Source organism: Parambassis ranga, chromosome 9, assembly GCF_900634625.1.
Source record: "Parambassis ranga chromosome 9, fParRan2.1, whole genome shotgun sequence".
Taxonomy (NCBI): domain Eukaryota; kingdom Metazoa; phylum Chordata; class Actinopteri; family Ambassidae; genus Parambassis; species Parambassis ranga.
In genome coordinates this window covers 21,484,069-21,505,111 of record NC_041030.1, presented here as the reverse complement: position 1 = coordinate 21,505,111, position 21,043 = coordinate 21,484,069, and the positions used below count along the sequence as shown (strand labels likewise).

The 21,043-nt window shown below is 46.9% G+C and overlaps 2 protein-coding genes across 6 annotated transcripts in view; both read right to left on the bottom strand.

Annotated features, from left to right (window-relative positions):
* Positions 1-7: 7 nt before the first annotated feature.
* LOC114441075 (SWI/SNF-related matrix-associated actin-dependent regulator of chromatin subfamily B member 1) lies at positions 8-3,969 on the bottom strand. The gene is made up of 9 exons (XM_028413844.1): positions 3,843-3,969; positions 2,779-2,890; positions 2,520-2,649; positions 2,190-2,327; positions 1,905-2,032; positions 1,586-1,752; positions 1,311-1,501; positions 625-756; positions 8-498 (listed from the first exon to the last, which is right to left on the bottom strand). The coding sequence occupies exons 1-9, from the start codon at positions 3,924-3,926 to the stop codon at positions 459-461; spliced, it is 1,122 nt and encodes a 373-aa protein (XP_028269645.1). The 5' UTR covers positions 3,927-3,969; the 3' UTR covers positions 8-458.
* A 379-nt stretch (positions 3,970-4,348) lies between these two features.
* wdfy3 (WD repeat and FYVE domain containing 3) overlaps positions 4,349-21,043 on the bottom strand; it is a 56,158-nt gene continuing 39,463 nt past the window's right edge. For 2 of the 5 annotated variants that reach the window (XM_028413307.1, XM_028413308.1), the window contains 40 exons: positions 20,945-21,039; positions 20,722-20,842; positions 20,397-20,614; positions 19,431-19,627; positions 19,014-19,148; positions 18,660-18,839; positions 17,981-18,214; positions 17,804-17,903; positions 17,522-17,682; positions 16,695-16,924; positions 16,221-16,330; positions 15,954-16,136; positions 15,570-15,727; positions 15,412-15,489; positions 15,049-15,279; positions 14,154-14,219; positions 13,448-13,616; positions 13,129-13,292; positions 12,568-12,716; positions 11,939-12,059; positions 11,727-11,812; positions 11,534-11,614; positions 11,368-11,422; positions 11,164-11,283; positions 10,918-11,035; positions 10,658-10,764; positions 10,391-10,544; positions 10,215-10,306; positions 9,911-10,123; positions 9,651-9,792; positions 9,394-9,548; positions 8,922-9,080; positions 8,660-8,839; positions 8,394-8,576; positions 8,187-8,280; positions 7,952-8,095; positions 7,643-7,876; positions 7,422-7,533; positions 7,083-7,280; positions 4,349-6,996 (listed from right to left, as the gene is read on the bottom strand). In XM_028413307.1, coding sequence (XP_028269108.1) covers positions 6,876-6,996; positions 7,083-7,280; positions 7,422-7,533; positions 7,643-7,876; positions 7,952-8,095; positions 8,187-8,280; positions 8,394-8,576; positions 8,660-8,839; positions 8,922-9,080; positions 9,394-9,548; positions 9,651-9,792; positions 9,911-10,123; positions 10,215-10,306; positions 10,391-10,544; positions 10,658-10,764; positions 10,918-11,035; positions 11,164-11,283; positions 11,368-11,422; positions 11,534-11,614; positions 11,727-11,812; positions 11,939-12,059; positions 12,568-12,716; positions 13,129-13,292; positions 13,448-13,616; positions 14,154-14,219; positions 15,049-15,279; positions 15,412-15,489; positions 15,570-15,727; positions 15,954-16,136; positions 16,221-16,330; positions 16,695-16,924; positions 17,522-17,682; positions 17,804-17,903; positions 17,981-18,214; positions 18,660-18,839; positions 19,014-19,148; positions 19,431-19,627; positions 20,397-20,614; positions 20,722-20,842; positions 20,945-21,039 — 5,848 coding nt within the window. In that variant the 3' untranslated portion in view covers positions 4,349-6,875. The remainder of the gene's footprint in view (positions 6,997-7,082; positions 7,281-7,421; positions 7,534-7,642; positions 7,877-7,951; positions 8,096-8,186; positions 8,281-8,393; positions 8,577-8,659; positions 8,840-8,921; positions 9,081-9,393; positions 9,549-9,650; positions 9,793-9,910; positions 10,124-10,214; positions 10,307-10,390; positions 10,545-10,657; positions 10,765-10,917; positions 11,036-11,163; positions 11,284-11,367; positions 11,423-11,533; positions 11,615-11,726; positions 11,813-11,938; positions 12,060-12,567; positions 12,717-13,128; positions 13,293-13,447; positions 13,617-14,153; positions 14,220-15,048; positions 15,280-15,411; positions 15,490-15,569; positions 15,728-15,953; positions 16,137-16,220; positions 16,331-16,694; positions 16,925-17,521; positions 17,683-17,803; positions 17,904-17,980; positions 18,215-18,659; positions 18,840-19,013; positions 19,149-19,430; positions 19,628-20,396; positions 20,615-20,721; positions 20,843-20,944; positions 21,040-21,043) is intronic. The other 3 variants (XM_028413310.1, XM_028413311.1, XM_028413309.1) reach the window with 2 other exon arrangements.

The window sequence follows — 21,043 nt, the reverse complement described above, 5'->3', positions numbered from 1 at the left end:
CAACAAATTCAGCTTTTTCATGTATTTTTATTTTTTTTATTTTGTAAGAATTATTAAAATGTACAAAAAGACAACAAATACAACAAAACAATATATTATCTGAGACTGGTGGTGTGTTTTCTTCTCCCTCTGTGGTCAGGTAAAGAGAGTCAGTGGTCAAATGAGAGAGCAGCTTCTCCATGCTGGGGACGGGGGATGGGGGGGAGGGAGGTCGTAAAGGGGAACACACGAAGGAGGGGCGTTTTCTACCAGGGCCTTTTTTCCCCCAAAAACAAAACATTATATTAATAATAAAAAATAAACGACACGGCGAACGACTGATTGAGATCCCAGGCCGAGTAAGAGAAGACGTCCAGCGCGCGGTGTGGAGAAGCGACTGTGTTGCTGTGATCTGTGACAGCGGCATACCTCAATCACACGAGCACTGTTCCTGAAGGGGGGCGCTGACGCTGAGGCGTCTACCATGCAGGCGCCGTGTTCGCCAGTCGCCTCATTCGCCTGCGGAGCAAACGGGAACACGGTGTCAACTCAAAACACAAACACTCATGAGGATTAAAGCCTGCAGGCGCAGGAGGAAGACGTTTTATAAACAGGACTTCTATCAGAGACCGTTGGAACACTGACCTGGTGTTTCTGTCCTGATCTCTGATCTTCTTCTCCATTTCTGCGTCTGTCAGGGTCTCCAGCAGGGGGCACCACTGGTCAGCATCACCTGTGTTTCTGATGGCTATCTCCACTGTAGGCAGAGGATTCTCACTGCGAACCAACAAACACACACTTCAGTTTGTCTCTTTTGTGTCCGTCTGTGTAACTCAGCATCATATGTGTGATGTTTATCAAACTGAACGACATATGGTGCCAAACGGGAAATAAACAGGTCTGAACACATGCTTCAGAATCAATGTTGACCAGAAGAAACAAGCTCAACTTTGTTCACTGTTCCGAAATAAGTCAAAATATTTCCCCTTCAGGCGTCCAGCTGTGATGAAGGTCGGTGATGCCGTCTGGGTTTTCAAACAGTTCACAGCTTTGTACATACTGGGACTGTCTGCTGCCCTTTACCCACACAACACTTTGAGCAGCTGCCATGGTCACATTAGTCTGACTTCAGTCTGGAGGTTAGACAACAGGGAACACATCTGCTGTTTACAGTTAGAAGCTGACGCGCAGTAACAGGCTTCAGGTGCTGATGGCAACAACAAGGACAAACTCTGAACCTTCACTAACGTTTACGTTGCAGATTCTGAATGAGCTCTTGTCTAAACATAATAACAATGACAGCAGCACGTCAGGATGTTACTGCGCAGTACCTGAAGGCGTACGTCCGCTGGTGCCAGCTCAGCTGACCTCGGATGCTGTACGCGATGGTGGTGACGAACTCTCCGCCCAGGCCGAGCTCGGAGCAGAGCTTCAGGGCGAACTTCTCCGGAGAGTTCTCCCTCTCGGACATGTCCCACTCAAACTGGTCGACCAGAGAAATGTTCCCGACGTGGATGTTCAGCTGCGACGCGAAAACATTTCATCAACAGCTGATACATCACATTAAACTTGAAGACGGACACTGTTTTTGAAGGCAACGGCTCACCTTGATGATCACCCTCTGGTCTGTCTGGTCCTCCAGGATGCTGTCTGTTGGGTACGACTCGATCTGCTGTCGGATGGCAGACGCAATGGCGGGGACGAAGGTCAGCGGGTTGAGGTCCAGGTCATCGCACAGGATTTCAGCGAACATCTCCGGTGTCATGAGCTTCTCTAAAAGAATTCAAATGAAGCAAACATACGGGTCAGGTTCGAGTTAATCAATTTCCCCCTGGGATTAATAAAGTTTCTGATTCTGAATCGTTCTTGTTGTTTTGATCAAACATATATATTCCAAACTTAGAGGAAGTGATGATGAACACTACCATTCATGTTCCAAGTGAATGCGTCTCTGAGCTTCTGTCCCTCAATCTCCATGTCCAAACGGATCGGGACAAGGACTTCAGGCTGGGTGGCGTTTTCATGGATCACTGCTGGATCGTGGTCATCGAAGCTGGACGGACAGACACGCAGAGATGTTAAAGAAGTACAGACTTCATTACATTAAAGCAACACGCCATCACCCCACACACACTGAGTTCAGATTTCATCTCTATGTAGCAGATATAACCCTACGTGTACCAAAGGAGAGCTTAAGTCTCTTGGCTCACCACAAGGGGAAAGTCCTCTTCTTGTCACGGCCCAGTCGGCTGCGGTTGATGGTGGTGGAGCAGGGCACAGCGTCCAGGTGGTGAGAGCTGTTGGGTAATGTGGGAACCCACTGACTGTTCCTCTTTGCCTTCTGTTCCCTGATGACAGAAGAACACAGGAAGCACATTAAAATGTGTTGATCTTCGTTTCAGACTCTTTATCACCAAGGAATCAGCTTTGTCCTTCTTTATTTTCATAAACTGAATTGTCTATGATAAGACAGACTCTCTTGTTAACACATTTTTGCTATTTACACACACAAACATAGGCGCTGTCCTGCAGTGTTTTACCTGAGGTAGGCAGGGGGCTCAGTGCTGATGGACACAGCTTTGTACTTCTCATCATTTCCTTCCAGGATCTCCTCGACCTCCGAAGCCTTCAGCAGAGTCACACTGGTGGCCAGCTGAGTGTAGCCGTGATCTGAATGAGAGGAACATGGTGGTCAATTTCAAAAATGTAAATTCATTTTAAACATCCATTACATGCACTTTATTTGCAGCAAATCTCTTTTATATTTGAGGAAATGGATGATGTCAGGACTCTACACACCATGTGATGACTCCACAATCTTCTTCCGTTCTTCTACTGATGCCAGTTTCCTCCATAGCGACGGGTACCTTTTGTACAGGGATCCTCTGAACATACGGAGGTAGTTTCCCACCTGAACACAAAGAAACCCATGAGCAAAGAGAAGTTTGGATTATTGTTCAATTACGTATTTTTTATTACATTTCCCACAGCACTGAAATATTCATCAGTTATCAAGAAAAAAATTCCAGATGAACTGAGGATGGTAAACACTTTGAGTCATGCTGCATTTATATTAAGGAATATATGGCCGGGTGTGTGACAGAAGAAAAACACACACTAAAAATCAAATCCCATTTATTTATTTATTCCATTTGTCCAATATCAGAGAGATGAAATGTGAGGGTTCGATGTTCAACACACAGCCTGGGGACTAATGTCTTTATATAAATGCAGGAGCGGTCTGAATTTGGATGCTGTAGCTTTATTAAAAACAGTACTTCATGCATAAGAATAAAGACGTTTGTTTATAGTTTTGGGCATAATAACAAAAGTCGCATATTAGTATATCAGCTTTAGAACAACACTAAGCACTGGATGACTGACTTTCACCAGGAAGCTTTGTTACAGTCGGGTCCACAGTGTGTATGAACGCATTTGTGTCCAAGGAACCTTCAATGTACCTGAATGTTGGGTATATTTACATTTCCAGGGTAAATGCTAGCTGCTAGGAAGCCTAGTCTACTTTAACGTCCGTTAAAGCCGTTAGCTACGTAGCTCATTGTTAGCTAGCTCGGAGGAAGAAAACCAGGTCACCCAGTGGAGAAGGGTAAATAATTACACGTTAGACCCCATTACATTTAACTAACATGCAGATAATTGTTTATATCTGAAACAATTGTCCAACAAACTCGAAATAAATGAATGAGCCTTCATGCGCCGTGTTCCCATCTCTACTAGCGTCGATATTTGGGATAAGCTAATAGCTAGCTGCTAGCGGACCGGCTGTCAGGCTATAGGACGCATATATACCAAAATAAGTACATCTTTTAAATAGTGGTTTGTTAAATACGTGAAATACCGACCTCCGATCCAATCATGTAAAAGTCTCCATCCTCCTCGAGCTGAAATTTCACCGGTTTTTGTCCAAACGTCTTGCTAAGCGCCATACTGAAATGAAATAACAAAGCTCCACACTACTGCGCAGGCGCGTCGCAGACAAATGACGTGGGTCATTCAACAGGAAATGAAAAGCGGAGTTTATGTCTAAATATTGATGCTCGTAATAACCCTGCCTCTTGTTTTTTTGTACTTTTGGTGTGTTGTGTTGTTAATTATGTTTTTATTGTGTGTTTATTACATAGCTGTGTATTCATTAGTTTAGAATGTGTGACAGATTGAGCACTGGTGTATTTACTCTATAGTTGTAGTTACAGATTTGGCCACTGGAGGGCAGGAGTCATGCGCAGTAACAATGCAATGTGAATAAACCAATGATGAAATTTCATTGTAAAGTAAAATTTACATTAGTTTTCATAGCAGAAGGCTTAAGAGTGACCCAGTAAGAGAGATAAAACAAAGATAATTGGTGGTAAACAGCAATTATTTATTGAAATGAAATTAAAAAGAATAAGTACCAGATCTATTGCGTTATTGGAACATTTCATCTGTGTAACAGGGGAGTGGGGGAGGGTCTTTTAATCTACTGGTTTTTTTTCTCTTGTAGGAAGTAGTGAACACAAATGTACAAGGAACATTCAGCTATCACAGATTGCACACCAGATACTGTAGTAATGCAGTCTAATACAAGACCACCGAAATAATCCACCCTTCTTTTCTTCTTCTTTCTTTCTTCATTAATTTTTTTCCCCCCAGTAAATAGTACAAAAGTCCACCTGGGGATGGGGACATGATCCGCGGCTCTGTACACAAACCTGTCGTTCGGACAACTTGTCAAAGGAAAAAAAACAAAACAAAACAAAAAACAACAACAAATAAATCCAGCAACAAAAACAAAAGGTAATCTAATGCCGAGAACATGTACAATGCACTGACACAGAAAGTCAGCTGTGTTAATAAACATGCAACAAGTAACAAAACTTGCTGAATCGCAATAATCATTAAAAAAATCTAAAACCAGTTATAATTGCATAAATACTTTGTACAGTTCGTTTCCGCCGTGAGATGCACCTTTCTGTTAAAACTGCATTCAATAATAAAAACTCATGATTCTTCCACTTCTTCTTCTTCTACTCTTTTTTTTTTGTACATGTGAAGGTGCAAAAAAAGGAACTCTTGATTGATAGAAGCCGACTGGGCCCTCTGCGCTATAGATGGCATGATTGCACACTAAATTACAGTACAGATACAGAAATGATGCAGATATAAGGAGGACAATAAACAGAGTGCATATTGTTATCATCATCATCATCATTATTATTATTATTATTATTACAACGTGAGGGGTGGAATCTTTTTTTTGTTTTTGTTTTTACATGTTTGTGAGGACGAGCGACGGAACGGAAATAAAGGAAGCAGCACTTGAATGCACAGCTGTTGCCCACAGAGCCACAACGAACAAGAAGCGAAGAGGCTTCAAGTTCAGACACTGAACCAGCAGCAGCTGCAGAACAAACATCAAACAAAACTCTGATATGATATATTTGACACGGTTTCTGAGCTGCAGTCTGATATCTATAAGGTTAAAAAAATCATGACATAAAACCTGATCATCAACGTAACTTTCTGATCTTTACCACGTCTAAAAACCTCCAGATTTGTGTTTTCATGTGTGGATAATTGAAACAAATTTAGTGCAAATCCAATTTATTTAAGATTCAATTTGAGTCGGTTAAATATCAATAATCAGGGCATGTAGTAGAAACTAAAGCATCTCCTAAAACTTTGAATGAATCCCTCTTCATCTAATTTAATTTCACTGGTCAAATTAGGAGCACAATAAGATGAAGATGGAGAGGAAGAAGAGGAGCTGATGAGGCTGGACCGTCTCGTTTAAACACTCGATGACTGCGTCTTTCAAGGACAGATTCCTGAAGTGAAACACAGCTTGTAAACACTTCGGAGATGAATTTCAGACATTTGACGGCTCTGCAGTGTCACCTCCAAAAAAACAAGTTTAAAATAACTGACGAAATATGAAAACATGAGGACTTAATGCTACAAACCACACAGAAAACCTACAGACGCCGCCGCCCTTTGCTCGCCTGCTCTGAGTGAATTTCATGATGTGATTATTTACATGCCCTCCTCTTTGAAAGGTGCCAAGGATAAAGTGTGAGGAGTGCTGCTGCAATAATGCCACAAATCTGAAACGGAAACATAATAAAAAAACAACAGGAAGTCCCTTTTTTTTCGTGTGTGTGTGTGTGTGTGCATTCGAGAAGCTGCTGTACAGTAACGTGATGATGTGCAGGGACGACGGGGAAATCTCAAAAAGCGAACGCAGCGATATGAACGAAATGATCTTCAGAAAGCAGCAACAACAAAAAGGAGTGAATAAAAGACGAAAAAAACAATTTGGCAAAGAAAAAAAAACATAAACATAATAATAAATCTCCCTCTGGTGGTGACGGCTTGACACTGCGGGCAACAAAATAAGTCACATTTTTGTAAACAGGAAATTACAAAGAAACAATTTTGCATAACTAGACCCACAGACATTAGTTATTGACATTCATATCCCGCCGTGCCTTCCTCGCTGTGACTCGTGACGCAGACTACACACACTTTTCTTTAAAGCCAGGAGTGGTTAGTCACAACGCTATGTTACAGGCAGGTTGTTTTTTTTTTGACCTTATCTTTTGTTGTTTGTTCCTCTCAGAGTTAAAAAGGCCATGGTAACTATTTACACTATAAACAAGTTTTTGACATGTTGCAGTGACGGAGGAGTTTCCCCGCGTTCCAAGCAGAAATGGCGGCTGATTGAACACTAGCGTGGCGGCTTCTCCTAGCGCCTCCTGTTTCAGTGTGTTACAGCATGTGTGGTTACTAGATGTTGAAGAGGGGAGGTTGGTTGGTGGGGTCCGTGGGAGGTGCGGATGGAGGAATGAAACGATCACCAGGTCCCGGTGAGGGGTTTCTTCTTCTGGCGGCGGAGCTCAGTTTCTGCAGCCGTCCTCGACACTTCGCTCATGCTGAAGGTTGTAATAACAGTTCTGACACACTCGCACAGGTGATGAGATCTTCAGCCTCTTGATCTCGGACTGGAAGCGACTGCACCTGCAGGACAAGGCGGACACGTTAAAAACACAGGGACAGGAAGGAGACTGCATCTAACAGGAGAAAGAGGGAGGCGTCCGTCTTACTTCTGGCAGAAGAGCTGCCCGCAGTTCCTGCAGTGATGGCGTCGCTCGGTTAGAGAGAAGCGGACCGTGCAGCCGGAGCAGCTGTCCACCACCTCGTCCTTCACCCAGTGGTCAGCGGCTGAGCGGCCTGGCTGGTCGCTGACCGACCAGCTGAACACTCTGCCACGGCCGTCACCCACCAGGATCTTACTGTGGTCCCTGAGGAGAGAGACAGAAAGAAAGGAGGGGATGGTTTGGAGAGGGAAGACTCGGACATTCTGTGTCCTCTTCCATTTTTACAAAGGCTGATATAAGGAAAAAGAAGCTCTTAACAGGCACATTTCCTCTCTGCTGTCTTACTTAGAGATGGCGAGGGAGGTGATCTCAGCTGGGTGAGCGTTGTCCTTGCGATCAAACGCTGTGTGCATGGTCAGTTTGCTCCGGAACACCAGCTGGCGCTCCCATCTGTAGCCTGAAAACACAAAGATAAACACTTAACAAGCAGCGTTAGCAGCACATTCCGGCAAGCTCCAGCTAAAAGAACAGGATTATAAAGCTTGCTTCAATGCAACCGAACCCACCCGCCCTGAGCTGGTTGTAGGTCCGAGCCTCCATGACGGCGGGATGGAGAGGCTGAGGCCCCGAGCCCTGGCCTGGGTGACCTGGGTGAGGGTGAGGGCCTCTGCTTTGGCCCTCAGAGTAGTTGACAAACACAAAGCCGTCCTTCTCATCAATGCTGAGGGTGTCTGACCAGCGGTGGGAGTCGTCAGAGCCGCTGTCCATCGACCAGGATGCTCCTGCTCTGGCTGAGGGACCTTCAGAACATTGATATGGACGAAAGTTAAAATGATTAAGAGACAGGCTGAAAATGACAGAAGGACTCCTGGTACCTCTGGGTCTGTGCACGGTGCTGCCCGGCTGGCTGCCTCCGCCTGTGGACGGGTTGCGTGGGGCTCTGGGCTCTTGACTCAGACAGGGCTCGTCTCCATCAGACTCGCTGCTGTCGTCATCGCCGTTGTGGCTCTCGCCGCCCTCTGACAGAGCAGAAAAACACACCTCATCAGTCTGGTTTTAGAACGTGACGCTGTCACAGACCAGAAATCCAGCAGCTCTGCATTTCCTCACCGATCTTCTCGTCTCCGCAGCACTCAGGCACATCTGGCTCCACCGGCTCTGGAGCAGGGGTTTCTGGGACTTGGAGGAACTCCATTCTCCAAAACTACAAACATAACGAAACACAACTTATTAGCTCCAGACCCAAAACAATGAGTCATGACAACCACACATGAAAAATTATGTTATATCTTCAGGATAAAAGTGGGGCTCCGTTACCCTGACGACGCCGTCCGAGTGGCCGGTGACGATGACGTTCTGCGTGTCCCACTCGTTCATCTCTGACACGCAGCAGCACAAGATCTGCTGGCTGCGGCCTGTGAAGGTGTTGGCGCTGGCGATCGGGCTGCCGTTGATGCTCCACACGTGGATGTAGGTTCCTGCACATGACACGATGTCCCCCTGTGGAAACACAGAGCCGCCGTGTTTATCTTAAAGCACAATACCAGAACCATCGTTAACGAAGAGGAGGAGTTTACACTCACTGTCAGCTCATTGATGCACAGAGCGGAGACGGGCGCCCTGTGTCCCCTGAGCTGTGTGACAAAGGAGAGCTTGTTGAGGTCCCAGATGATGCAGGTTCGATCCCGCGAGCCGCTCACAACAATGTGGTATGCCGACGACGCCGTCAGACATGTCACAGCGTCAGTGTGACCCAGCAGCGCCTAGGATGCGAGAAGAGATACAGAATCAATAAATATAGCCTCTCGTTAACTCATTAAACAGAGTGTGGGGCTGTCTGTTTGCCTGTTTGAGCGTCAGTGACTTGGCCCTCTCTTTGGAGGTTCCCGTCTCCCACACACAAATGGCAGTGCTGGTGCCGCCGGTGATCACCAGCTTCAGGTTTGGACATATGGCGCAGAGGATCTGACCCCACTCTGACAGACACTCGTACACCACCAACGCCTGAAACACACCACGGATAAGATGAACAGCTGGTTCAAGGAAACACACATGTGCAACTGCTGCTACATCACAAGAACATCCCGAGAAGAAGAATCACTGCAATCAACAAAATATGGTGCAGAACAACAGGTAAAAAACTACAATGTAAAACTGGCATGAAGTTTACAGCTCTTAAAGTCAGGAATAATAACTGAGTAACTCTGAAAGCCTCAAGAGAGCACCAATAAAACCTGAAAACGTCTTAGAGCCAGACAAAGATGCTGCAGCTCCAAGGATCTGACTAATAACAACAATCATAAGCGTCACTTCTGACCTTGTCAGACTCATAGTTGGCCAGACGGGCGCTGAGGTCGGCGTAGCCCCAGGCGAAGGTTTTGCTCCAAGTAGGAGGAACCAGAACTTTGTTTTGCTCCACAGCCAGGATTCCCTTATCAGTGCACACGATCTGTCCCACAGGCTCCTTCAGCTCTGCAGCAACACACAGATCACATATGTGTAAGTGCTGATGGGTCAACAGAAAGAAAACAGAGCGGCACTGCACATGCTCCTGTATCTGTGTGTGTGTGATACCTTTAACGGGTGCAAGAGAGGGTCTGAGATTGTCCAGATGATGGAAGAAGATCTTGTCACTGTTAGAGCTCGGAGGGACACCGGTTATGTCGCCGTTGGCTTTGCTGCGGACACGTTTAGGAGGGTGGGGCTTCTTGAACAGCTGGAACACACACACACACATCAGCAACAGTGTTTTAATGATGAGAAAGCATCAAGACAACAACTCCAAGATAACTGCCACTGGTGAGGCCAGTCTGAAGTTAGAAGCAGTCTCTCACCTGTTTGGGGATTTGTCCGAAGTTGTTGATGAAGCCGATGGTGGCGGTCTCTTTGAGCGGGTCGTTGATGTTGTAGATGTCCACCTGACCCTCGTAGAACAGGTGGTGGAAGACGTTGACCGCCTCCACTGCCGGCGGTCCCTGCTGCTTGTAGCCAAAAATCAGGTCGATCCATTCGTGGAGGTGGGCCGACACGTAGTCGCACTCCAGCGCCTGCATGCAGACGGGCGGGACGACAAGGAAGAAGGTTAAAGACGAGTTGAACATTTGGATCAATACCATCATGACCGGACTGACATCCTACCTCTCTGTGGACTCTGATGAACTCACGGGGGTCGCCTTTGGCCCAGGGTGGGAGGATCACGTCACCCAGCTTGGTGCCGTTCTGTTTGGCGCCTGGTACATCAAAAGAGACACAGTGTTAATATTCACGCGCTCAGTTCTCTCTGCTTTTATCAGCTGTTAGGATCCGATGCTGACCCAGGTCAAAGTTGTTGGAGTTGAGCATGAACTCGGGCAGATAGAAGAACTCCGGGATGAGCTCCTTTACGTCGGCCATGTTGTGTTTGGAGGCCGAGAGCCAGGCTTCACGCACGCTGTGGAACATCCTGTCAGCCAGGTCGAAATGACCTCCCTGGAACCAGCAGACCGACACATGAGACCATCAGCAGGACTTTACCTGGACTTTATTACACAGCATTCCAGATCTCGTCTCCCTAAAATATGCCTGTTTCTTCAAAATCAAACCTGAAGTCTGAGAAATATCTGTGTGAAGGGCTCCATCCGGACCAGGTAAGAGGCTACGATCATGGCTGAAGAGTAATGGGTGCCGTAGTGGTATGCCGGGGTTTCACCTAATGTGACAGAGGGCAGTACATTCACTCACACTGGCAACACAAATTACATTTTAAATGACAATTTGAAAAAAGGAAAGCTGTCCAACAGCCTCGGAAGTTGAATAAATGTCCCTCTTGGTTGAAGCAGGACATGTCTCCCTGGACTCTTACCATTGGGGTCTTCCCAGTCCTTGTACCTCTTCTTGTACTGCGTCAGTCGGTCATCGGTCTGGGCGCCCATCGGCTTGGCAAGGTTACGGAACGTCTTGGGGTTGTTCAGATCCAACTCCTGGTCAGCACAAACGCCACAAGCAGAACCGATTTCAGCACATTTCACTGCAGTCATCAAAACACTGGTGTGTGTGTGTGTGTGTGTGTGTGTGTGAGAGAGAGAGAGAGAACTGAAGTCTTCATCACCTCTGAGTCATAGTCAGCCAGGATCCAGGGGAAGACGGGGTACTGCATCAGGTCGTTGTAGGAGCGTCCTGCCAGTGTGTTCAGATGCATCAGGTACTGGAAGTTACTGATCTCTCCTCGCTGGAACACGGATCACACACTTTAGTGAGTCAACCGTGAGATCAGGTGCAAGTCAGAAGTGGAGCAGTAAATTCAGGCTCTTACCTCCCATCTCTGAGTCACCGACTTCTCTCCAACCAGCGTGCTCAGAAGTCCAGACCTGACAGGACAGACAAGACCATCCGATCAATATACCAAAATGTCTGCCCATTCTGTCAAACATTTCACAGCACTTAAAAATGGTCATCCAGCAGCAGGAGGCGGGACTTACCCTTGCTCGACGCTGGTGTTGGGCCTCTGGCCTGAAACGGACTCTGAGCTGTCAGCCAGCGACGGTACAACCGCCAAAAACCTGCAGGGAATTCAACAGTTCTGATGCACATGAACCAGCTCAACCTCACAAAAACACCACAGTTACAGTGAATAAAGAGGAATGATTGTTTTTAAAAAGAAAGAATTGGTACCTTTGGTAAACTTTGTTGCGAACTCCTTTCTGGAACGCTAACAAGTAGTTCCTCCCATCTGCTGAGAAGACCTCCACTGCCATGGGCTGAAAGAACACAACACACACACATGACCTTTATATCCAGAAGAATGAGCAGGTGAGTCCAGCGTTAGCACTGTGTATAGCTCCGTATTAACAGTATGAATGTGTGTGTGTGTGGGACATGCTGACCTGCAGCAGGTAGCGTCTCTTATGAACCTCCTTGATGTCTTCATAGGCAAAGATGCTGCAGGTTCTCTTCAGCTGACTCTGGCCTTGTCTGGCTCCTCTGGGGATGATCGCCTCATGCAAACTGGACAGAGGGAGACACACACACAGCAACTGCTGTCATTTCAAAGTCAATATTACCCAGCAAATACTCAACAAGGCCTTAAATTCATGTGGCAAAACATGTAAAAGGTGAGAGACAAGAAAAAAGGTCACCTGTCTTCAAATTGCTTTGAAATTAGGACCTATTTTCACCCATAAAAGCAGTGGTTAATAAATAATCATAATGTTTTACACATATTTACATGGCTTTAGGGCGCCAGGCTTTCATTGTGGGACACTGTAAAATCTGCTGGTTCTTTTTCTAACCGCCCCTCAGAAGGATCCACAGAACAAGCTCCCTAAAAAGCGGCGCACACTCCATCAGCAGCATTACATCATCCCAGCAGCACAAAGTCAAACTGCAGAGGAATGATGTCATCTTTCAGTCTAAGAGGAGGAGTACAGTCACCGTGCTGCCTGCCAGCCGCAGCATCACAAACTCCTAACTGTTAGGTGTCCAGGTCTGAACAACAACAAAGCCTTGGACGTACTTGGACGGCAGCGTGTCGATGTCCCTGATCTCCCTGGACATGGTCATTGTGTATCCGTCAATAACGTAGAAGTGCTCCTTCCCGAACAGCAGCAGACCCTCGCTGGTGTCCAGACCCTGGACTCTGGCACAGCGGTACATGTGCTGAATCTGAACAGTGGATGTGAGGAAGAGGAGGGTTAGTGTAGTAGTAATTATGAATAACAAAGACTGTGATCACTGTGAGTGACAGCTGGGTACCGCCACAGACTGATAACTGGCAGACATGACTTCACCCACCCTCCTCAGATCCACTCACATCACTCCAAACCACTATTTGTTTTTTATTTAATCACAATGAATCCAGACTTAAATCCAATCTAAGAGGAGGAGGAGGAGGAGGAAAAGAAGAGAGGGGTCAGTCCTTCTGTAGCGGCTGTTACAGTGCAGCCGTCTGTGTATGAATAAAATCTATTTTAAAAACTAACATGATATAAAATGACATGTTATAATAAAGCACTATATTACAATAGAGAAATATGTAAACTATTCCTTATGCACAATGTGTGTGTCCGGCTCTAACCTTCTCTCCCTCCTCCAGGAGGCGCAGCAGTGACGTGTTGTCCGTCCTCTGCTCCTCTTCGGGGCCTCCTGATTCCAGCAGCTGCTCCTGCAGTTGCTCCTGACTGTCCTCGTCTGCTCCGTCTGCTGTGGACCGAGACCTCTTCAGAGGAGCCTTCACCAGGCCTGAGAGCAGAGGGTCAACATGTGTTAGAAGAGCATCAACAGAGGACTCCTGTTCAATGTGTAAGGAGGGTTTTATTCTTGTTAACTCCAGCATGTCCCCCTTTTGTCTGTTCACTTTGTAAGCTCATGTCCGGTGTATCTTCCACACTGTTTACCTTTGACTCTGGCGATGGTGTCCTCTCCGTGCTCTGGCTCGTGCTGTGTGGTCTCTCCCTCAGTGGTGTGCTCCACAGAGTGCTGGTACATGCCGGGGTTTCCAGAGAGCAGTCTCATGAAGTACTCCTTGCTGTCGTAGCTGATGGCTCGCCGGTAACGCAGAGGCTTCTGGAGACCAGGAAACGAGACGTGGGTTAGATCATAGCTCTGTATGCTGTGTCTGCAAATATCTTTAACCTTAAAACACCAAATACATGTTTTAATTAATCATTTCTATCACACACCAGCAACACCAAATCAAAGCACCTGTAATAGAATTAATCACACAATATAAGGTTAGTCTAGGCTCAAAACTGATTCAACTAATTCTGTTTTAAAACACAGAGCAATATAAATACTTCCAAATTAATTAAGACTCCCTCTCATGCAAAATATACACAGATTTCCTTCCTTGAATTTGTCTAGACACACCAAAAGCACACATACAGCAGGCCTGAAAAGAGGAGGAAGGCGGCCACAGCAGCCATCTCTCAGTAACTAAGAGTGTAAACGCAGCAGGCGGCTGTGGCTCCCTCGACCTCAGGCCACCTCCTTCTGCTCACACTGCTCTGCGTGATGCAAACGGACTTTGTTTCTATCATGCAGTCACACCAGGCATCACCGGCAGCTAAATTACTGCACTCCACATGGACGTCAGGAGGATACCTCTGAACAGGGAGAGACCCCAGCCAGAGCTGAAGGTACCAGAGGCACCAGAGGGGGAGAGGAAGGCTGGAGGAGGTAAAGAGAGGGAGGAAGGGGGTGAGTCTCACATGGGAACTGTCCTGACATACTTTTAAACCCAGCAGGATGCAGATGACAAGATGAACGGTATTACCTTCTTCTCCTCCCTATAGGCAATGCTATACAACAGGGCTGATTCATGTAGCATTAGCTTGAACTAAAGCCTCCATTCAGTTCAGATTAGTGACACCCAGGAGCTCCATACAAGTCTGACATGCTTAGAAAGAAATACTGACGCTACGCTACAAGAAATTAGCATCACAATATGCTGACAAAGATCTTAAAGAGTTCCACTAGCATCTCGGCCTTGGGCGTAACAGAAAGGCAAAACCAACAAGCTAAAACACTCATGTTTTAAACATGGGGAGTAACAGCATTCAAATCCCAGGCACAAGTGTATGACGCCCTGCAACTACTCCCTGAGCATGATTCAATTATGTATTAAGGAACAGCCTGAGGACTCTGGACTTCATTTTAATAACTCAGGACATGATCCAAATAGTCATGAACATCTACCAGCCTCTGAGAGGCGGAGAGAGGTTTGTTTTCCGTGATGATGCCTGTGAGTTTTCTCTGTATCTTCTTGACCAAATAAGGCGGCCGTTGGCAAACAGAGAGGAGGAATTATTTACAGAACAAACAAAGCTAAGCGTGTCTGCGGTGCCAGGGAAAGTGAGCCCCCGGCTGCTGGTGTCACTTCTTCACATGACAGCGATGAGCTCTGCCAAGAGTTTCTATTTCAGGAGAGCATTCACTGCAGACAACAAGCTGAGGTCAAAACTGGGGGACATATTTAACTAAAATAAGTAAGAAGCACCTGTGCTGAGTTGGTGTTGGTGTCCGTCTCTGGGATGTACGGGTAATGGATGTAGAACATGTCATTGCGGACCATCTTCTTCCTCATGCGGCACGGCCCCTCTGTCATTTCCAGCACGAACTTATCCAGGTGGGAGCCGATGGGCGGGCCCCAGAGGCCTCGTTCCCGCAGCAGCTCGTACTCGATGGACGCCCACTCCTCCGTCACGTATTTGAGGGCGTTCTGCTGCCGCTGGCGAGACAGAGGACATGGGTGGAGCATGAGGGGTGATCCCCTTTTAAAACAATGCTGCTATAACAGTATCACTTAGCATCTCTGGTATAACAGGCAGGCTTCAGCTGAGTAATGAAGTACATGAGTTACCTCCTGATACTCTTTGTACTGCATGGCCACCAGGTCTCGGACCACGGCGATGTGCGTGAACATCCACTGGAAAGTCTCCTGTTGGTTAGAAGAGAGGAACTGCCTTTAACATCTCGTGCATCAACACCACACCAGATCAGCTTGTTTTTAGTGCGTACCTGTGCAGACAGGCTGTTCTTGTTCAGGCTGTTCTCCTTCTTGTTGCGGCGGACACCGGTCAGCTTGGAGAGACCGAAGCCGCTGCTGACTCTGGACAGCTTCGACTGAGTCGCTGGTGCTACGGCTTCACCACGACTGATGCACTTTTTCTCATGAACTGGAGAACAGAGAAGACAGAAAGGAGCTTATTTAGGATTTTATTCAGGTTAAAATATACTCTTGTGTTTGTGAAGACATTGCACATGCAAATTCATTCAGGGGTCATGTCATAGCAAAGAATTGTTGAGGCAACTGGACCCATAACAGAGTTTTCTGAAGATGTTTCTTCATCAGAACTGATGTACTGATGTATCTGCGTGTGTGTTTTGTACAGCGCCTCTCACCCAGGTGGTTCTGCCAGCTCTTCAGTGCCGGCTCTTCCAGAGCAGGACGGGCCGTGGCGATGTCCACATGGCCTCTGTCGTTGCAGGGCAGAGACACTTTGAAGATGTCCTCCAGCATCTGACGCTTGCTGTGCATCAGCTCCGTCCACACACGGTTCACCGCCTTCAGCAGCAGCTGTCGCCCTGTGGAACAATCATCGTTTAAAAACAAAAAAAATCTCATCACCACCACACTGAAAGAGTGAGCGGAGTTAAACAGCGTCTCACCCTCGCTGACATCGTGGCTGTGTGTAGCGTCAGCCTCGTTCTCTGCGGGCATCATGACATGCCAGGTTGTCATCCTGGCCTCGGCCTCCAGTCCGAAGCCCTCCACGCTGCTGCACACACAAATACACAACTATATTAGTACCGGAGACATGAGGGGGGGGGGGCCTCACACAGAGAGTTCGACTGTTGGCTCTACTGGTCTCTGTGGCTCTACAGCGTGTCGTGTTAAAGCATATTGTGGTCGCAGCAAGGTAGGAAATTCAGCCTCTCCCCACCTGCTGCCATTTTGGAAAGTATCGCTGCCTCCAGGACACACAAGCACAAAAATCCTTTCTGCACACAATCAATTGGCACAAGAGTGGACCCAGCCCAGCCAGAAAATAAACAAACAATTGGATTTGGAGAAGCTGCTCAGAAATATCCCACTCATGTATGGAGCAGTTAACTCAATAAGATTTAAACACACGCCCGTACCTCCCACTGTGCAGACAGATAAAGCAGTGAGCCAGGCAGGCCACAAAGTCCTGGTCGTGGTTGCCTGGGCCGAGCACCAGGTTGCGGTTGACAGTCAGGACCCGCAGGGCGTCCAGCAGGGCCACCTGCTGAGCTACCGTCTTGTGGGGTCGACAAAGCTGATACAGCACCGTCCGGTTCAGACAGTGGTAGATGGTGTCGAGGGAGAGACCCTGGGAGCGCCTCTTAGACTGGAGGAGGAGGAGGAGGAGGAGGAGGAGGAGGAGGAGGAAGGAAAAGAAGAGAGGGGTCAGTCCTTCTGTAGCGGCTGTTACAGTGCAGCCGTCCGTGTATGAATAAAGCTGCTCTGGACATAATACAGCAAGAAAAGGATTTGTTTGTGCAACCGGCACTAAATGGGGTTAAGTTGTTAGAGAGCTGTGAATGCAGCTTTGTTGTTTTAGAGTCAAAGCACGGAACTACTGAAGGATCACAAGTCTGAGAACATGAGTGACAGTCCTCTGAAACAGCAGGTAAAAAAGTGTCTGAAGCCACTATGCGATTTTTTGTTAGTTTGTCAGACAGAATGACTCTCTAACAACCTGTAATACAGTTTCTACCTCCTACTGTTTGGCATGGCTTTAAGTATTTTGACGTTTAAACGCACATTAAGTCTGGAAAAATTAATTTCAGTGAATAATCCTCTAATCTTCTTGAGAGTGCAAAGGCATTGAGTACAAAGTCCATCTGTGTCTGTCTGCTTCCTGCATGCTATGTATAATATTTTTGGTGCATATAGTCAGACTTGAACTGTATTAACAGAAATGCTGCGTGTCTCTTGTTTGTACCTGTCCTATGAGCTGCACAATGAAGTCCACCACCAGCTTGGAGTCCTTGTTGAACATGCCCTGCCACAGCTTGTCCACCACCCTCTGGGTGAAGTAGAAGACATTGTTGACCAGAATCTGGTAACTGCCTCCGCTGCTGAGAGGAAGTGAGGCGTCTTCACCTGTGAGGAGACCAGCAGCAGGAGATAGAGCAGTCACACACCTCTTATAGTTAACTCGAGCCCTTATCCAAAGTATTGATAACTTGCTGCGGGCAAGTAAAAAACGGTGTTTTGTCCTGACCTAGAAGGACGTCAGCAGCCAAAAGATGCTCCATGACGCCATCTAGGATGTTGGACTGAAACTCCTTCTGCTGGGTTCTGGTGGAGCGCTCTGGAGAAGCCTACAAAGATTAAATAAACAATGTATTTTCATGTATTGAAACAGTTACCGTGCAGAAGACCCAAGCTGTCTCCTTACCTCCAGCAGCAGGTCGATGATGGGCGTCTGCTTGCTGGCTGGGGTCATGCAGAGGTTGTCCATGATGAGAACCCTCATGAAGTCAAAGACATACTTTTTGGCTGGGTGGTTGGTCAGGGACGTCTTGGAGCCCACATTACAGTACTCTGACTGGCTGCGGTTCATACCAGAGTCTCCAGCAAAGGCCTTGAACTCCTCAATGGGAGAACCGGCTTCGTCATCCAAGTCACTGACCTTCATTGGATGAAGGGACAGAGAGATAACGCTTAGATAATATTCCTACTTTGCAAACAACATACCATCTGCAAGGTCATGCTAACAGTGGAGACTTGCTTCGTTTATGTTTTTGCTGCAGAACTTTAAAAATAAAACAGCTTAATTCTGCTGAATCTTACTGATGGTCTGGAAACTGCTGCAGTCAAGATAACAGTAACTATGGCTCCGAATGAGATTCCAAAGGGGCAATAGGTTTGAGATTTTACTGCCCTATAAGAGGCTATTACAATATACCTACAGAGGGTTGGTGGAGGAACTGATCAATAGCAGTGATTACTTGCTCTAGTGATGAGATTTTTTGCTTTCTGGTCACCAGTAAAGGTCACATTTTTACTGCTTCTTCTTCCCCGCTGCAGAATGTAATTTGGATTTACAATCAGTGAGGACAGAAGTCCAGACTCACCATCTCAGAGTAGGGCCTGATGTTAAAGGGAAAGCAAGCGGCTGCCAGGGCGCAGAGGAACTCAGGGCTGTGCCACATTGGTCCTAGGTCCGGCACGTTGTGGTAAAGGTACCTAAAGAACTGCATGAGGGTGACTGGGTACTCCCTGAGCCAGGACCCTTCCTCCTCTGACTGCCACGGCTAAAAGGACACACACAAGACATAAAGCACTGAAACCTCGAGAAGCATTTCTACTCAAATCTTAAGCTCGCTCAAAAAAATGAACGAATAGAAACTCTTTTCTTTTTGCAGCAGAATAGCTGAAAATAACTAATGACAGTGTTTTGCACGGTGTCAGGGAACAGAGGGTCTCACCAGGTTCAGCATGCTGCGCAGCATGGCCAGCAGCAGGAAGGCTGCCTCGGTGCACACGCTGTGGATGGAGCCAACCACTGTCCCACTGGAGGCCGGCATGCCGAAGATGAACGTCCAGATGGAATCCAGGTCAAACTGCAGAGGACAAACACATACACTGGGGTAATATAAAGCCACACCATTTAACCCTACCATCTGCACCGGCAGGTAAACATGCCTACATGCACTCTGTAAAACAAATATGATAATGAGCAGTAAAAGAGATTTAGTTTCCTAATTTTAATGTTCACAACTTTGATGTAAATCTAAGAAGTCATTCGTTTATTTGTAAATATTCATATTGACAGAGCGAAGTAAAGTAGCACACAAATGTTAGTTATTAGTAGAAAAAGAACAAAGAAGGTTGGGTATACTAACATGTACCTGCAGGCTGTCTGGCAGCTCTATGACAGGCTGCTGCAGGAAGAGAGCCATGAGCAGGAAGTACAGTTCGGGCACGTTGGTGTGTTTGGGCAGCAGAGTCTGCAGAACAGGGAATCCTGGGAAATGGCAGGCATCCCGGTTGATCTCCCGGACCGTGGAGCGCCCACCGGCACTGCGACCCACATTGAAGCCTAAAAGAGTATAAACAAAGGAGGTAAGGAGGTGTCATACACACACACAGACACACACAGACACACAGCTGCTGTACCTGGGTGGAGGTTTAATGGAGCAGGACTATAAAGGAGGTGGTTGCAGCGATAATAGTTATTTTCTGATTGAACTGTGCACTAAAAATTACTCAGATTTGTTGAGCTGGAACTCTGGAGAGAACTAAGGGCTTCAACCTTCAGGCACACAGTCAGTGAGGCCATGTCTCTAATCAGGGTGATTTCCAAAGCAGAAACAATGGTTCTCAACCTGGAAATGGTGGATTGATGTGGGTAGAACTGCATCATTTCTACCATGATAAAAAAAAACATAATTTGGAGGAAAAATGGACCTTTATTGTACCTGCATATGAGATTTTGTGTCTTTGCAATTGTTTGAAGGCCGACACAGTACGACGGTTGAAAACCACTGAGCTCAGGAGTCACTATAACGGCAGCAGCAGGAGGAGCAGGGAGGCAAAAAACAAAAGGACAAACCCTTGGCTGTGCGGCGCACAAACTGTGCAGCTTTCTGTTTACTGAACGAAGGCCAACTCCGACGGAAAGCGTTGCCAGAGTGGGGAGAGGTGTCTGCTGAGCCATGTTACAACATACAGTATTTACACTGAACATTATTACTGCATGCTTCTGAGTAATGCACAGAGAGAGCTGAAATATTTCCCTACACAGTCCGAGTTAATACTGTTTACTGTGTAAAAAGCACCCATCAGTGAAGCCAGGCTCCATCACTCACCCAGCACTGTGCCGATCTTGTTGGTCAGGACGGAGTCGGTGTGGTCCAGCCAGCCTCCTCCACACAGGCCCTCTTTGAAGCGGTTGAGGATGGACTGGTTGGACAGCAGCACAACCAGGATCCACAGAGCTGCTGTGACCGTGGTTGAATGGAGATGCTCCTCCATGAACATCAGGAGCCAATCGAAGCCGAGCGTCCGTACCAGCTCCTCACAGGCTCTGCAGTGAAACAGAGGGTCAGCAATCTGCAGCCATATACCAGTTATGATGACTAAACACTGAAAGATCTTCAGTATTATCAGATGTGGAGAGGAGCGGCGTCTTACTGCGAGTTAACTGTACACTTCTCCTTCGTCGTAAAGAGCAGCCTGAGCAGGTTGTCCAGCAGTCGATTCCTCAGCAGGATGAGGTTGGCTGACAGGAGGCCTCCAAAGTCATCATCGTTAGCTGCAGGAACAAGAAATTCATTCAAGTTGGAAACAGCCACTCCTTCCTCTAATGAGCAAAACAGGTTCAGGGAACATCCACCCAGTGATGCTTTCAGATTACCTCCATCAATCTTTTCCTCGTTATTAATTTCCATGACGACAAACTTCTCACACACAGCGAATGTGGGAAGAGTAGAGGAGATGAACTGACCAAACCTGT